The following is a 16,167-nucleotide window of genomic DNA, read 5'->3' on the forward strand; positions in this document are numbered from 1 at the left end:
TAGAAAACTTTGTCTTGGAAAAATCCTTCTCCCCCAGACTTCCCTGACCACATAGGGGAGATGCTAGGCATCTCTCAAATCATTATTACTTCCCCCATCATTGGTATTCTATACTGTATGCTTCATTGAAAAACAGTATTGACACTTATATGCCAAGTATCATGCTAGGAATGGTACTCCAAATCAGACTCTCAGGGAACTCCAGGCTAATCGGGTACAGCAGTATATCTAATCTAATAAAAGAGAAACATGCAAATTGACCATACCTTTGCTACAACCCCAAGCCACGCCCACCAGCCAGTCAGAGCAGCTATATGCAAATTAACCCAACCAAGATGGTGGCCAGCAGCCATGGAGCTGGAGCAAGCAGGAGGCTTGGTTGCCCTGGCGATGGAGCAAGCCAAGCTTCCTGCCTGCCCTGGCCGGCTGTGGCCTCCGCTAAAGGCAACAAAGTTTCAATTATAGAAGATAAATAAATCCCAAATACCTGCTTCCAGCCAGCCTCCACTGGGAGCTTGGGTGGCTGGGGGCTGTGGCCAGCCTGCAAACAGCCATCAGCCCCTCACTCAGGCTGGCCACACCATCATGGGATGAGGGTCCCCACTGGGGGACTTGGTAGCCTGCAAACAGCCATCAGCCCCTCACCCAGGCTGGCCAGGCACCCCAGTGGGGACCCCCTACCCTGAAGGGGCTGTGGCCAGCTTGCCAACAGCCATCAGCCCCTCACCCAGGCTGGCCACACCCTCATGGGGTGAGGGTCCCTGCTGGGGGGCTTGACCAGCCTGCAAACAGCCTTCAGCCTCTCACCCAGGCTGGCCAGGCACCCCAGCAGGGACCCCCACCCTGAAGGGGTAGTGGCCAGCTTGAAAACGGCCCTGAGCCCCTCACCCAGGCTGGCCAGGCACCCCAGCGGGACCCCCACCCTGATCTGGGACACCCTTCAGGGCAAACCAGCCAGCCCCCACCCATGGACCAGGCATATAATAAAAGGGTAATATGCAAATTGACCCTAACAGCAGCCCCCCGAGTGCACAAATTTTTGTGCACCAGGCCTCTAGTAAGTATATAATGACAATACATGTGACAAGTGCAGCAATACAAAGGGCAGAGATAGCACAAAAGAGACAATAACTATAGAAAATCTAGTTATTTGTCAGATAAAAAAAAGAAAGGATATTTCAAACAGAAGGGATGGTTTATTAGTATAAAGATGTGGACCAGGTATGGTTTTTAGAGAAGTATTATAGTTAGAGATTATTAGAGTGTAAGGTCAAAGATAATACATGGCAGGTAATGAGCATAAGAGGTAGGCAGAGGATAATAATTTGTAGAGTTAGGGGAAGGGACATTTCCATTTTTCAAGAAAGAGAAAGTACAAAATAATGTCAAAGTAGACTTAAGCCACAGTATTTTTTTGCTTTTGTCTGCACAATTAATAACCTAGAACTTCAAATCATAATATTGAATCTAGTATAAAAGAGAGTGAATTAAGCTCTGGCCATACAGAAACCCAGAATCTTGTGCATCAATTCAGAAAATATTTACTAAGCATGTACAGCTTTGGACAAGATGTTGTGTGGGGAAAGAAAGATAAAACACAGTCCCATCTACAAATGTATTTTTGTTTCATGGGTGAATTAAGTACTAGAATAGAGGAATAAGAAGACAAGTTACCTATCATGGGTAGCAAATTTTCCCCCATCCATTTTGACAGAGAAAACCTCGGACTTTGCTGAACCCACCACCCACCTCACCAACAACCAGCACCCCTGAACCGGACACCAGCACTGTACCCCAAGATGCTGCAACCATCCCCAGCTCAGCCATGCAGGCCCCCACAGGTAAGAGCAGATCGTAGTACTAGCTGCAACAAGCCCTAGGTCTCTGTGTCTGTACTTTCTAGTCTTGCACCAATAATTAGCTCCCTGTCCATTTATAAACCTAAATAAGATCTTTTTATAAAAAAATTTATCTTTGGCATCTGAAATAGTTTCGTGGAAACCTCGATCCTGTCAAAAAACAAAGAAACTTTACATCAGTTTGTCAATAGCCACAAAAAAACAAAACTATGAGAATGTCTCTTCCTGCAACCCAGGTACATGCCCTTGACTGGGAATCGAACCTGAGACCCTTCTGTGCGTGAGCCAACTCTCTAACCACTTAACACACTGGCCAGGGCTGTCCCATAGTTCTTGAATAGTCTATTCTGGGTTGTTGTAGGGCCTTTTGGTCTGAGAGAGTCTATGGAGCATAGATTTAAAATCATTCTGACATTGTAACAAGAGATTTTCTTCCCCATTCTGGATTTGACCCTTTCTCAATTTAGGGTTGTTTTTCTTAAGGAGAGACTGTGAATGAGAAGCAATTTTATTTGTGAACTCTGCAAGTCCTGGACTTTTTTATGTTTTACATTAGGTTGTTTGTGTGTTTGTTTTAAGCTGATTCCTCTCATTTTGCACTCTTATCACAGGGAGTAAAATCACCTTAGCTATTTATTGAATTTATCAGGTACATTTCCTATTTCTATATTACTTCAAGTGACAGTGCTAACTTTCCACACTACCTAGTAAGTGTCCCCTGTCCTCCATCTTCCAATAAGATTTTTCTCACTTTAAGTCTTCATTGACGGCCTTCTCAACACTCTCTTTGTGGCCCTTTGTGCTTCTTTCTGCTGCCCAGTCCCAGAGTCAGTGTCATGGGTGCCAGGCTTTTGTTACTGAGCACCCTATTTCAGATACTACATTCTGTTCCAATAATCTTGTGCTACATAACAAACCTCCACAAAACTTGATGGCTGAAAACAAGGTGGGTAGGGCTGAGTGGCAGCAGCTTGTCTCTGTTCCATGCAGTGTCAGCTGTGGCAGGCTGACCAGGGCTGGAGGATCACTTCCACCACATGCTGACAGTTGGTTCTGCCTGTTGGTTTCTGTCCACATGGACCTCACCAGAGGGTGGCTTTGCCTCCTCACACATGGTAGTTGGGTTCCAGAAGTGAATGTTCTAAGAAACAGGAAGTGGAAACTGCTAGTTTTTTAAGCCCTAAGCTCAGAAACTGGCAGTGTCATTTCCACTATATCTGTTGGTCAAATATCACAGAGATTGATATTAAGGAATGTCAAAGAATTTTGGGGCCATGTTTTAAAACTGCCACATTCTTCTAAGGGTTTCATTGTCTGTCTTTTATATTTCACTCTTTAATCCATGTAGAATTTCTTTTTTTAATCATTACTGGGCTGATTACATTTTTCTTTGTGTTTCTTAATTAGATGGAGTTGCCATACAGTGAAATATACAAATCTTAAGTGTAAAATTTGATGAGTTATAATCAGTATAAGCATCCATGAACTACCCCAATTGAGTTAAAAGTCATTTCTGCCCATTCTCCTCTCCCCAGAAGTCACCTCATGCCTCCTTACAGTCTTCACTCTCATTTTTATCACTGTAGATTAGATTTTTCTGTCCTGGAACTTAATATAAATTGATATATTACATATAGTATACTCTTTTCCATCTGGTTTATTTCTCTCAAAATAATGTTTGTGAGAAGCTCTCTATCAATAGTTTGTGTTTTTTTATAGCCAAATGGTATTTCAATAAGTGAATATACAATTTTTATATCTACTCTCTTGTTTATGGACATTTGGGTTTAGAACTGGTATGACTAAGTTGCTATGAATATTCTTATAAGGTTTCATTTATTTTTATTCTTATCTCTGAGTTCTTACATTTTTATTTATTTTGTTTTCAGCAAAAGAGTCATGTTTTGACATGGAAGTCCCACTTCTTAACAGACTTCAACCAATCCTTCAATTATTAGATCTATCCACCTCCAGAGACACCGGCCCAATCTTGGGCCTTTTGTGAATTATAAGATGAAACAGCTTGGTTCTCACCATTGACCACTCTTGGTTAAGGATTTAGCTTTCTTAGGTCTGCTTTCCAGCTTCTGAAATTGTATGTTGTTTTCTCTCTGTTATCTGGCTCATTTTAGTGGGTTTTATGAGAAAACATAGTTAAATATTTAATTCATCTTATTTCTCCTTTTTTCCTTTCTTTATTTTCACCTCTCACCTTCCATATCATTTCTCTGCCTTTCTATTTCCCATGTTATTCTCTCCTTCTTGCTTCCCCTTAGAATGATAAAGTGAAAGAGTCCCAGGAAGGGCATCTGGCTCAGCCCCTCATTTCACTGATGGAAAACATGAGGCCCAAAAGGGCAGCCTTTCATCCACAGCCCACACAGCTACTGCATTTACCCTGTTTGCCTTTAATAAAAAGAGAGACGTTTTGCCCTCCAACTCCTTCAGTTAGTGAGTCATGACCGTGTGAGAAAGAGTATCCCTACTGAAATGGAAGCCTGGAAGGAAAATCAGCAGGGCGAGTGTCATAGCTGAGCAGGCTTCCGGAGTCCTTCGGGAGACCAAGGAAGCAATTCTGTTTAGGACTGCCCTTTCGTGTGCCCTTCCCCCAATGGTGCCAGGTGGAGGGTTGCAGTTAGGGGAGTGCCCAGCTATCTTGACAGGAGAAACTACTGAAACAAATATCTGGATGGCACCCTCAAGCCATTTTCATATTTTTCTTTATTCCTTTTTTAAAAACTTTTTACTACTTTCTTGGACCTGAATGTTGATATAGAAGATAAAAAGGGGACTCCAAGGCCCAGAACAGAAAACAAGGCAAGTGACCAACGGTGTGACCATTCTAAGTCCAAGGCTGAACACACTTTTTTTTATATTTCCATAATCCCACAATTCCTTAAACATACAAGGTAAGATACACAAAGAATATGTGAGCAACCAAGTACCAAAAATGAAAGGACACATATCTGGGAAATTGTTTAAATTTTTTTTTCAGTGCACAAAAAGCAAAGTGCAAGTTCCATGCCTTGGCTTTTGGTCAGGCTGTTCTTCCAGCAGGCTATGTTCCCAGAGCCTTGGGTCATGCAATTTGGGCTGGCAGCAGCTTGGCACAGCCACCCTCTTCCCCCTCCCACAGTGTGTCACCAGCTTAGCAGCTGGGAAACCTGCTCAGGACCAGAGTCCAGGGTACAAAAGACAGAAGAGAGCACTGTTGTCCAACTTCTCCACCCCGTAGACTCTTTAAGCTTTTTAAATTTCATTCTTTGTCTCCTGCAGTTTGTATTTACTTGAACAAGAATGGCAGCACAGGCCCCCACTTAGATAAGAAGAAGGTCCAGCAGCTCCCTGACCATTTTGGGCCAGCCCGAGCCTCTGTGGTGTTGCAGCAGGCTGTCCAGGCTTGCATCGACTGTGCTTATCACCAGAAAACTGTCTTCAGCTTCCTCAAGCAGGGCCACGGTGGTGAGACTATCTCAGGTAAGCTCCCCTGGGCAAGACCTTCTCAATTGGCTAATTTCTAACAAGGCATCCTGATTCCCACTTCACACCTGAAGGCTCGGGAGAAATATGAAGGTATCCCTTCCTCAGAGAGTCCTCACTTTAAATGCCCAGAGTTCCTCTGAGCATTATGCACACCTCTGCCAAGTAGAATACCCACACAGACTCTGTTTAGAGCCTTAACTGAGCCTCTAAACAGATGCCTCCACTGTGGGCCTGCTTTGCCTCTCCATATAGAAAACATATGTGTGTTGTTTCAAAGGTATCCTGGGAGATAGAAGAATCAAAAGGGGACTATCCTGTGGCAACAGGGGAGTTTCTCTAGACTGCCTCGGCCTCCCACCTGGCATGAGGGAACCATATTGTCTTCTCTCATTCTTTTAACTCCTTAGCTTCCCAGTTCAGAGCCAGCCCTGATTGGAGGGAGTTGACTGCCAGGGCAGAGAGGAGTCATCCCCTCTTTCTTTCCCGCTGTGAGATCTGAGTCAGCTGCACAGTGTTTTGTTGTTTTCATTGAGAATAGTTACTTTTTCTGCTGTGCCCCTGTTCTCTTTCAGTTCTCTTAAGTCCAAAACCCTATTCTTTACCCACCAAACCTATGAAGACTTGACCTAAAGCCTTTCAGTCTGAACTGTGTGCTCCTCCATAGTCTCCTGCCCCTTCCTTCTAATGAATTGCAATATCCAACCTCAGGAAGCAGTTGACATGGAAAACCCCATGAATAATCCAACTGTATTCTTTCAGCAAACATTTATTGAGCCCTTACTATATGTCAGAGATTATTTCCAGACACTGGCGGGGGAAGGGGAGAAAGGAAGATGACAGGCTCAGACTCTGCTCTGGTGGGAAAGGAAGAATATCTCACTGTGAGAGGTGTTATAGCAGAGAAATATGTACAGGGTAGTGTCAGAGCCAGACGAGAGTAATTGCCTGAGAAGAGGATGGCGCAGGCCAGGAAGGCATTGTTGCAGAAGGCTGAGAACTGCATAGTAAATCAAACTTTCCTTTCCTTCTGAGGCAGAGGCCACGCCCTAATCTCTCCTTTGCTTTTGTGCAGCTGTCTGCAGGGACCCAGCTTCTTCACTGCCTCTCTCTCTCTCTCTCTCTCTCTCTCTCTCTCTCTCTCTCTCTCTCTCTTTCTCTCTTTCTCTTTTAAATATATTTTTATTGATTTCAGCGAGGAAAGGAGAAGGAGAGAGAGAGAAATATCAATGATGAGAGAGAATCATTGACTGGCTCCCGCACACCTCCCACTGGGGATCAAGCCTGCAACCCGGGCACATGACCCAACCTGGAACCGAACTGTGACCCACTGGTTCACAGGTTCACTGCCTCTCTTTAGGGCAATCACCTACACCTATAGGATTCTTTCTCTGCCCCAAAATTGGTTTCTGAGAATGGTCTATCACACACACACACACACACCACCCCCCACCCCACATTTCCTGCTGTTCTCAGAGACAAATACAGAGGCCTTTAGCTTTTTAAAGACTAGACAGACACTTTTTGAATAGAAATAGAGAGTAAAATAAAACGAAGCATGGCATAGTTCCAAATGTTGCTGAAATTCTAGTGCTCTTATACAGATCGGATTGTGCGCGCAAACCATTGCTGGCAATGGCTTTATTCTCCTCTTCTGCCCAGATCCTCTGTTCTTGGGCAGTTCTTACGGAAATAGCACCCTAAATGAACAGATTTCCTGGATGAGGCCCAGCCAACTAATGGAGCAGATAGAATTATGTTCACAGTTGTTTTCACAAGTTGAGTAAAATCCTTCCAGAGCCCCGGGTGCAACAGATTTGGCCTGGCCACTCCCATTACTGCAAGCCCTTTGGAGTTGGAGGCAAAAAACAAACCCTGGAGGGAGGGCAGGGAGAGAGGGAGGGAGGGAGGAGGGAGGGAGGGAGGGAGGGAGGGAGGGAGGGAAGAAAGAAAGAAACGTGGGCAGTGATTGCCTTTGTGTAACCAGGTAAGCCTGAGACACGCTGTGGGCTGGCCTGCCCAGCACTGCACTGAACTGCCGGCCTGACATGCTCAGCCCTGTTTACTTCACTTCACAGCCGTGTTTGATCGAGAACAGCACACCCTCAACCTCCCAGCAGTCAACAGCATCACCTACGTTCTCCGCTTCCTGGAGAAACTCTGCCACAACCTTCACAGTGACAATCTGTTTGGCAACCAGCCTTTTACACAGACTCACTTGTCACTCACCAACACAGAGTACAGCCACAGCCACGACAGGTACCTACCAGGTAGGAGCTGGGATGGGGCCTGGGCTAAGAAAGGGGGCAGGGCTAGTAGCAGCTCTAGGGAGGGCCTGGGATCAGCCCTCTGACCTGCTAGCCTGGCACCTACTATCCAGAAGCCTGGTTTTCTGTCCTTAACCTTTACCCCATCTGGGACTTTTTGGTCTCCTCTCATCTTTACTCTCTCTTCAGGATTTTGTCCCCTCTCTCTAGAATGAACTTCCTTTCCTCTGGTTTTGTCCCTGAAAAAAGGTGGTTCACGAATCCTCTTCTGAGCTCCAAACTGCATGTGGAGTCACAGTACGGCTCCCAGTGTGAGTCTGGCAGCAAAGGCCTACCATAGATCTCCCTTGCCAGCAGGAAGGTTTAGCCTCAAGCTACAGATTGAGAAATGTGCTCCCTGGTGATTGGCCATCCACTCCTTCCTTTGGCATGTAGCCCTAACTCCTCCAGCACTGCCAGTCTAGCAAGTCAATTCAAGTTCCTGCTGTTTCTAACTAGGCTGGAAAATAACTTTCTTAGTTAACATACCAGACCCACAACGGGAAAGCGGATGCCACGTGGCCGGATCAGTGACTAAGCACTTCCGAGAGAGGTTAAAGAGTGAATGGAACGCGGCATCTCTAATCTGGAGCCCGGGACACAGACGACAGGGAGGGAAGGAAAGCTCGGCCCTAAACGTAGCGAGGTAGGTCATTGTTGAGAGAGGGAGGAAAGGCCTTTAAAGAAGCCCTGTGGACTTTGTCCTGGCCCGAGGAGTGGAGAGGTGGTGCTGTTAGCTTCAGAGCTGTGCTGTCTGTTGATGGGGGAGCATATAAATCTGAGAGGTGCCCCCTTCTGACCTTCTATACCAGTCTTGTCCTCACACTGCCTTCCCTAGTAGTCTTTTTATTTTTATCTTAGCAGAATCACTTCTGATAAAGTGCCACTTCTAAAGAATGTGCTCAGGGAAGTGACTACTCACTCAGCCCCAGCCACCACCCGCCCCCCCCCTTTATTTTTGCATCCAAATGAGTACTGCTTACATAACTTATAAAAACATACTGACTTTCAAATATTGCTTGTGGGGACCAGGCCATCTGGTCTGCACAGACATATTTGTGACCCCGTCATTGATCCTTTTTCTTACCTAACCTGCTCTAAATTGTGTTCTTTCAGCATCAGAATCTCTGAGAACAGAAAAAGGCATTCTCACCTAGAGTTAGAGTGTCCCACTGGGAGTCTGGGCTGAGCATGGTGAAGTTAGTGCAGACAGAGGCAGGCTGTGAAATGTCCCCAGCTATTGGCAATCAGGAACTCTAAGTTGTACTTCAGTTATGAAAGTAAGGCCCATCTGGGATTCTGGAAGAGCAGATACATGAAAGGGAGTAGCATGTCCATGAGTGTAGCTGCTAGTCTAAAGACAGATTTCTCGAAGAAATAGCAACTCCGAATTCCTTAATGGAATATGGTTGTTAAGAACTAAGAGAAATATCCTGGTAGCAGCATGCAGAGACTAGTAGCGGTGCATATCATGGACTGCAGTCCCCAAGGTGATTTGGTATTATGGGCATGACCTTTCCTGGGTATTCTGTTCCAGTTTGCATCTCTCTGATTCAACTGACTCAGATAAGAGGAAGCAAGCTTTAACCTCTTTTCCTTATCCCCTCACCAAAGAGACCAATAATACTAGGGTTATCACTTTCCTCCATTGGCTGTCCCCCTTTCCTTCCCTCATTTTCAGACAGATTCAGTCAACTTTGCACCCTCTGTGCTCTCTAACCTCTGGTTCTCATGGTGGGTTCCCAGCCACTTAGCTGCTCTCACCCTAGTTTTTAATTGCTTTCCTGAAATGAGCATTTTAACTCTGCTCAGGCAAGTCAGAGCATCATCTAGATTTCTGACTCCTCTGTGCTCCTTCACTTATGACTTCTGCTTAAATACTCCTAATGCTAAGTTGCTCACTGTCACCTTTGGCTATCAGTCTTACTGTTAGACCCTCTGATTGTGAAAATGCCTCTCTTTATAGCTGAAGTCTGTCTTCTTTTAATACCTGGCAACTGTTGCATTCCCTGTCTTCCCAGTCCTCTTCCCATCCCATGATTGCCTTTAGAGTTTTTGTCTCCTCTGACTGTTCTCCAGATTCTACATTCCCAGGTTTTTTCTTTTTTGCTTCTCACCAGTATTCTGGTCACCCTCCGCTGGGAACTCTGGTTTTTAAGGTCAGCCTTGCAATATGATACTCAGAGAAGATCTGCCACTCACTAAAAATAAATGCATAAGGGCAAGATCCTTATCTGTCTGTTTACCTTTGCATAACCCCATCCCTAGGATAGTGGCTTGCAAACAAAGAGTACTCAACCAAATGTTGTTGAATGAACTCCCTCTCATGCTGATGGTTCTCTTGTCTCCAGCATATCACAGCAAATTTAATTGACATTGACCTTATGAGGTTCAGGGTTTTCATCTCCATTTTACAGGTGGGTAAATTGAATCCCAGGAAAAAGGCAGTGATTGTTGACTAATGATTGTGCTAGAAATAGAACTCAAGTCTTCCAGCCTCAAATTCTGATCCCTGGGCCAGAGGTTTCAAAGTTTGCTTTGTTTTAGCAGTAGAACTCCTTTTTTTGCAAAGTTAACATGATATGAAACTCTGGTGCATTGAAGTTAAAACCAGAGCTGTTTTGATAGAAACTGGGATGAGACCCAGAGCCCTATTTCCTTGGCCTCTCTCAGGAAGCCCCCAGGCCTGAAAGCATTGCCGTCCCTGGCATTATCCTAGTGAGGTCAGCCAGGGCCTCCCAGATCAGCCTTTAGTAGAACCTCCCAGAGCCTCAGGAATGACTTTTTCCACTGCATCTCATTAGGATAAGATTTTATGGCCTTTCCTAGTCCAGTACCACCAGTCCAGATTTTCAGGCCCCTAAATTCAGATTTCAGTTATCACTCTTAGCATTGCTGAGAGGAAAAGACACTTACTGATGTGCATCAGCATCTGGTAAGCCACAGGCATTGTCGTCATAATTATGTTTCACATCTGTTAGCTCTTGTGAGGCAGGTGGTATCATCTCCAGTATTCACTGAGTAAAATGAGGACTAGAAAGGCGAGGTTGTCCTGCTGATAAATGCAGAAATTCCACTTTATCCTTTTCTTGAGCTATTGCAGAGAACGTAGGTTTGCCACTCTTAACTCTGAAGAATAACATAACAACTTCAGCCTTTGTAAAGTTCATCCCATTCCATTTCCTCATTTGATGTTCTCAGCATGACAAAGGGTGGTTTTTCCATTTTGCAGATGAAGAAATTGGTGCTCAGAGAAGACAACTTATTGAGGATGACACACCTAGTAAAAGGCAGGAGCTCAGGCACAGTACTCAGGCCTTGTTTTCTGGATTGGGTTCCTGTCCTTGCCTCAAGGCAGGACAATGCTGTAGTCATCTCTCCTGGAAAATAGGAATCTGGAACCTCACCTGCAGAATGGGAGTGGATATGGTTTAGGTATTCTGGGGCCTCAGAGACTTCTCTCTTCAGAATCATTTCTAGGGAAAGGCTTCATTAGGTAAATTCCCTGAGATAAGGGTGAAATATGTCTCATGCTAGATTTGACATTAAGCCCATGGTTACCAAGAAATTTTAGGTAAGTAGCGGAAAGCAGTTCTAAAATCCCAAACCATCTGCCACAGAGGTCTTATTGTATGCCAAACAATGAGCTTGAATTTAATATTTATCAGAGGGCCGAAATGAATCCCAAGCATTATCTAAACACCAGAATTCTGAGAAGAACCACAAAGGACAGTGATATGATCCAATACCTGAGACACCCACCCATCCCCACCCCTCACCATAAGCAGAGAATGCTGTGGCCAGGGCCAAGGAGCTGTTTTGATGTCTAGAACCCAGTGATGAGGCAGAATCTGCTTCAGGTTCTGCAGTGCAATGCTTAGGGGCTGCAGCCTGGTGTTGGGCCATGGCCTAGGCATAGAAATGTCAGGCTGAGGTTCCCTTTACAAAGGTTTCCATAGCCACTTCCTTTTGATATTTACGAGCCCCTTGGAAGAAAGGGACTTCCTGTGTTATAAATAAGGAGACCGAGGTCCTGAGGGAAACACCTTGCCTGCAGAGGGCAGAGTCAAATTCTAACCCAGATTCTGGTCTTGTGCCCACATTCTCACCACTGTACCTTCCAGCGTCCTTGGAATGTTTCTGCAGAACAAGGCAAATATGAAGGGGGTGGAGGGCATAGGAGCAGGTCCTTTGCAGACAGGCCTTTAGCCAGGCATCAAGAAGCATTTATGAGGTAAACGGCTGGCTGAGAGTAGGCTTCTGAAGTACCCTCACCTAAGCAAATGTATCTCTTCTCCAGCACCCTGTTCGCAGCTCTAGCAGCTATGTGTAAGGCAGGCAGCCTCTTCCTATTTTTTTAAGGTTCTCCTTATCTAGAAAAAGCAGAAGAAACCTCAAAGACCATCTAGTCTAAGAGGAAGTATCTCTAAGGAGATCCAAGTCCAGAGAGAGGCACTGGGCTTGACTCAGACCACCTAGTGAGAGCCAGGATGGTGACTGGTACACAGGCCTCCTGAGATCCAGCCTAGGACATGGGTGGGCAACCCCTGGCACACGTGCCAAACATGGCACGTCAGTAACTTTTGCTGGCACGCGAAACCCTCTCTTATAATCTTCCATTTACAGTTTTTTTCTTAATATCGACTTCTTTATTTTTCAGATAAATTCAGTGTAGGTGCATCTTAGATAAATAAATAATTTTACATAACAAGTTATCTTAAAGACCATAGACATGGATTGACGAGAGAGGGGAAGAGCAATTTCTATGCCTCTGCCTTAACTCTCCCTGCCTTCCTAGATCCGACCAGTGTTTTGGTTTCATCCACATACGCTTGTGAATCTTTGTTCTCAGTGATGAATTTTATTAAGTCTAGTAATAGGAGTAGCCACACGGATGAAAGTAGTAGCTCGTGCATATCTCTGAAGGTCACGAAATATAAACCGGATGTAAAATCTCTGTCATCAGTGATGCAGCAGCAAAAGTCCCACTGATAATATCAAGCGGAGTCATAAAGTTTTCTGTCGGACTATCAGTGTACATGTATACATTAAAAAATAAATGTATTTTTCATCATCATATACTGTGTTTTTGTCGCTCGAATGAATTTTTATTATTTCTTCAAGGTTCTTCACATACGTACACCTTAAGAGATATCAAGTAGGCATAACATGTTCTCAAAAAATTAGGGTTGGCACGCAGAAAAATTTTGAGTCAGAGATTTTGCTGGTTTTGGCATGCACTCACAAAAAGGTTGCCCACCCCTGGCCTAGGACTTCCTGTTTTGCTGCCTTTTGCTCCATCCAGACAGGTACCTGGGAGCCAGTGCTGCAGCAGTCCTTGTGGACTATTCCCTGCTCTAACTCTGATTTTTACTGTTTTCCAGGTGAAACCTTTGTACTAGGGAATAGTCTGGCCCGGTCCTTGGAGCCACACTCAGACTCAATGGACTCCACCTTGAAACCCACCAACCTTGTCAGCACTTCCCAAAATCTTCGAACCCCTGGGTACCGGCCTTTGCTTCCATCCTGTGGCCTCTCACTGAGTGCTGCCTCAGCTATGCGTAGACTGTGCTCCAGGGGTAAGCTTACCAGAATGCTGGCCCTCCTGCCTTCCCTCATTCTTTCCTTTCTTTATTCCTTCCTGACCTCTGGGAGGCTAGAAAGGACTTGGCTCTGTTTCGCTCTGTCTGGTGGTTGTGCCTGGTGAGGCACCTGGGAGGCAACTGAAGCTCTGGGATTGGCTTGAGAATAATGGTAACTAAAACATAGAGCCAAAGGGACAGGGAAGAATTCATTCAGTCCTTCAATGGCCACTTATTTGAATACTGTTTGGCATGGGGATGCAAAAATTGGTCACTTCTTATTCTCAAGGAGCTCATAGTATTGTGGAAGAGATACTGAAATAGGTAATTGTAAAACAACATCTTAGTGCAATTACAGAGATATTCTCTATTAGTATAAAAACTGCAGAAAGGAACACCTAATGCAAGCTAGATGTCCAGGGGAAGCTTCCTTGAGGAAGTGATGCCCTTTCTGAGACTTGAAGGGTGACTGTATGAATGGCCCTATCAGGAATGGTAGGGGAGGGAGAGCTTTCCAGCAAGAGCACAGCATGAACAAGGGCAAAGGGAAAGAGCTAGCGCAGAGTATGCCAGGAACCACATGCTGTTTGGTGTTGCTGAAACAAAGGAGAATGCTGGGACTTCACAGAGAAAAGCCTGGGAAGGTCAGGCTTATACCACAGAGCCACAGAGGACCCTAAATGCCACATTGAAGAGTTTGGAGTTGATCTTATAGGCAATGCGAAGTTATCGAAGGCTTTTAATTAGAAGTAAGACCTAAAAAAGTTTCTTTTCAGTAGATCATTAACTACTATATTGAGAATGGATTAGAGGAGTGACAAGACTAGAGAGACCAGTTACAAGGTTATGGGCTTGAGCCAGACCAGAAGTGATGAAGGCCTAGATTAGGGCAGTGGTAGAAGGTTTGTAGAAGAGAGACTAGGTTTGAAACTATTCACCAGGTAAATTTAGTCAAATTTGAGGATTGTGAGGAAGAAGGGAGTGGGAATGTCTTCCAGGTTTCGAGATGAGGTGGCTGGATTAACGTTGGTGCCTAGAAGAGAAAGAAGGGTAGGGAGCCCATGCATCATCTAGGTCAGTGGTCAGCAAACCGCGGCTCGCGAGCCACATGCGGCTCTTTGGCCCCTTGGTGTGGCTATTCCACAAAATACCGACTCTTCCACAAAATACTGACTTCTGCGCATGGGTCGCAAAGTTTCAATCGCACTGTATGTGCGTGCCCGCACATGGTATTTTGTGGAAGAGCCACACTCAAGGGGCCAAAGAGCTGCATGTGGCTCACAAGCCACGGTTTGCCAACCACGGATCTAGGTGATATTTAGAAGGCGGTGGCTATTTAGATCTGATTCTCAGGGAAGAGGACTGAGCTGAAGTTAAATATTTGGGAGTCATCAACACATAGATAGTATAGTTGAAGCTGTAGGGTGAATGGCACCCATTTCCCAGGAGTATGTGTAGAATGAAAACAGTTAACCATGACGGAGTCCTGGGGACCAACGAAGTATAGGAGATAGAAACAAGAAGAAGATCCCACCCAGGAGACAAAGGAGTAGTCAAATAGGAAAAACAGAAGACTTCAATATTGTGGCAGCCAGGGCAACAGGGAATGTTTTAAGGAGAGCACAGCAAAGGTTCAGTAAAATAAGGACGGAGAAATATCTACTGGATGTGTAGCTTCAGTGTTGGTGAAGGGTAGTGAGGGCAGATTGCAGTGGGTAGGAATATCACGGAGAGTTTGTTGAAAAAAAGAAAGATGATGACCTTTCAAAGAAGGTCTTCTAGAGTGGAAGCACACTGGGCATGCTTATTAGTAGACAACTTGAGCCTTCCAAGGAGAAGAAATTAAGAATATGGGAAAGAGGAAAAAGTAAGGCCTTGAGAGTTGTAGGAAGGGTTAGGGATCCAGGGCACAGGCAGATAGCTCTTAAACCAGAAGGAGGCACACCTTGTTCTCTGACCCTGGAGGGAAGATTGTGGCCATGAGTAAATGGAGAGAGGGCTGAGTAAGGAAGGCTTAGGAGTGCTGAAAGATTGAATTGGTCATAAAGAAGACGGAGGAAATGGATGAAGGGGAAGGGAATTGTTTGTGGGGAACACCAAAGGCCCAGCTGAGCTTGCAGACTAATTTGGAAGTTTGCAAGAACTATAGTTTTCTTCTGTGGCTCTTAGAAACCTAGATGTGGGGTGAGAAAAGAGTTTGAGAATTAAGGTTTTATGTTTATGTCAAGCTAGTAGGACAAGAGGGGGCAGGGAGTGAGGAAGCATATAAAGGAATCGAGGAGCTGGAGGGAGAGGAGTTTAAATCCACACTGGATCTGGGCAGGGTGGGGAAGAAGCAAGGCTAAGAGAAGGCTGAAGGATGGGGAATTGTAAGATTGATGTGTTGATGATCTTGTTATGTCAAGGTTATAATGTACATAAGTCACAAGACAGTTGGGAAGACAGGGTTGAGGTCAGAAAGTGGCATGTTTAAAATTCTGAAGTGATGTTTAAAATTGTTCCAAGTGATGGCAAAAACCAGACAGTGAATTTGGCAATCGGTATTTGAAATAGAGTAGATGTGAAAGTCACTGGCAGAAGCAAGGAAGTTGAATAGATTGCTGATTGCCTCTGAAAATTATGGCAGGAATTGGGGGGGAATAGAAGGCAGTGAGCTAAATACCAAAAAGTCTTCATTTAACAAGAGGTAGAAACGCTGAGATTTATAGACGACAGTGTGCCCTCTGAAGAACATGAGCTTTCATAGGAGGATGGTCTAAAAGTAGCAATGGGGATACAGGAGATCCACCTTCACACCCCACAGCTGGGCCTTTGGTGTTTCCCACAAAAGGCCTTATGCTTTCACAGCCCAGGAATGTGTGGGCTGTAAAAGAATAAGGAGACTCCATTAACAAGGCTTGCAATGGAAAGAGGTGACCTCAGGAGAGAGTTTTCAGGAAG

At 45.0% G+C, this 16,167-nt stretch overlaps 1 protein-coding gene across 17 annotated transcripts in view; it reads left to right on the forward strand.

Annotated features, from left to right (window-relative positions):
• The window catches only part of SCMH1 (Scm polycomb group protein homolog 1), a 146,333-nt gene that overhangs the window by 124,100 nt on the left and 6,066 nt on the right, over positions 1 to 16,167 (forward strand). For 15 of the 17 annotated variants that reach the window (XM_036347224.1, XM_036347231.1, XM_036347237.1 and 12 more), the window contains 4 exons: positions 1,715 to 1,841; positions 5,136 to 5,336; positions 7,418 to 7,609; positions 13,030 to 13,224. In XM_036347224.1, coding sequence (XP_036203117.1) covers positions 1,715 to 1,841; positions 5,136 to 5,336; positions 7,418 to 7,609; positions 13,030 to 13,224 — 715 coding nt within the window. Of the gene's footprint in view, positions 1 to 1,714; positions 1,842 to 5,135; positions 5,337 to 7,417; positions 7,610 to 10,877; positions 11,402 to 13,029; positions 13,225 to 16,167 lie in introns of those variants that run through there. The other 2 variants (XM_036347238.1, XM_036347235.1) reach the window with 2 other exon arrangements.

This window comes from Myotis myotis, unplaced genomic scaffold, assembly GCF_014108235.1.
Source record: "Myotis myotis isolate mMyoMyo1 unplaced genomic scaffold, mMyoMyo1.p scaffold_m19_p_2, whole genome shotgun sequence".
Taxonomy (NCBI): Eukaryota; Metazoa; Chordata; class Mammalia; order Chiroptera; family Vespertilionidae; genus Myotis; species Myotis myotis.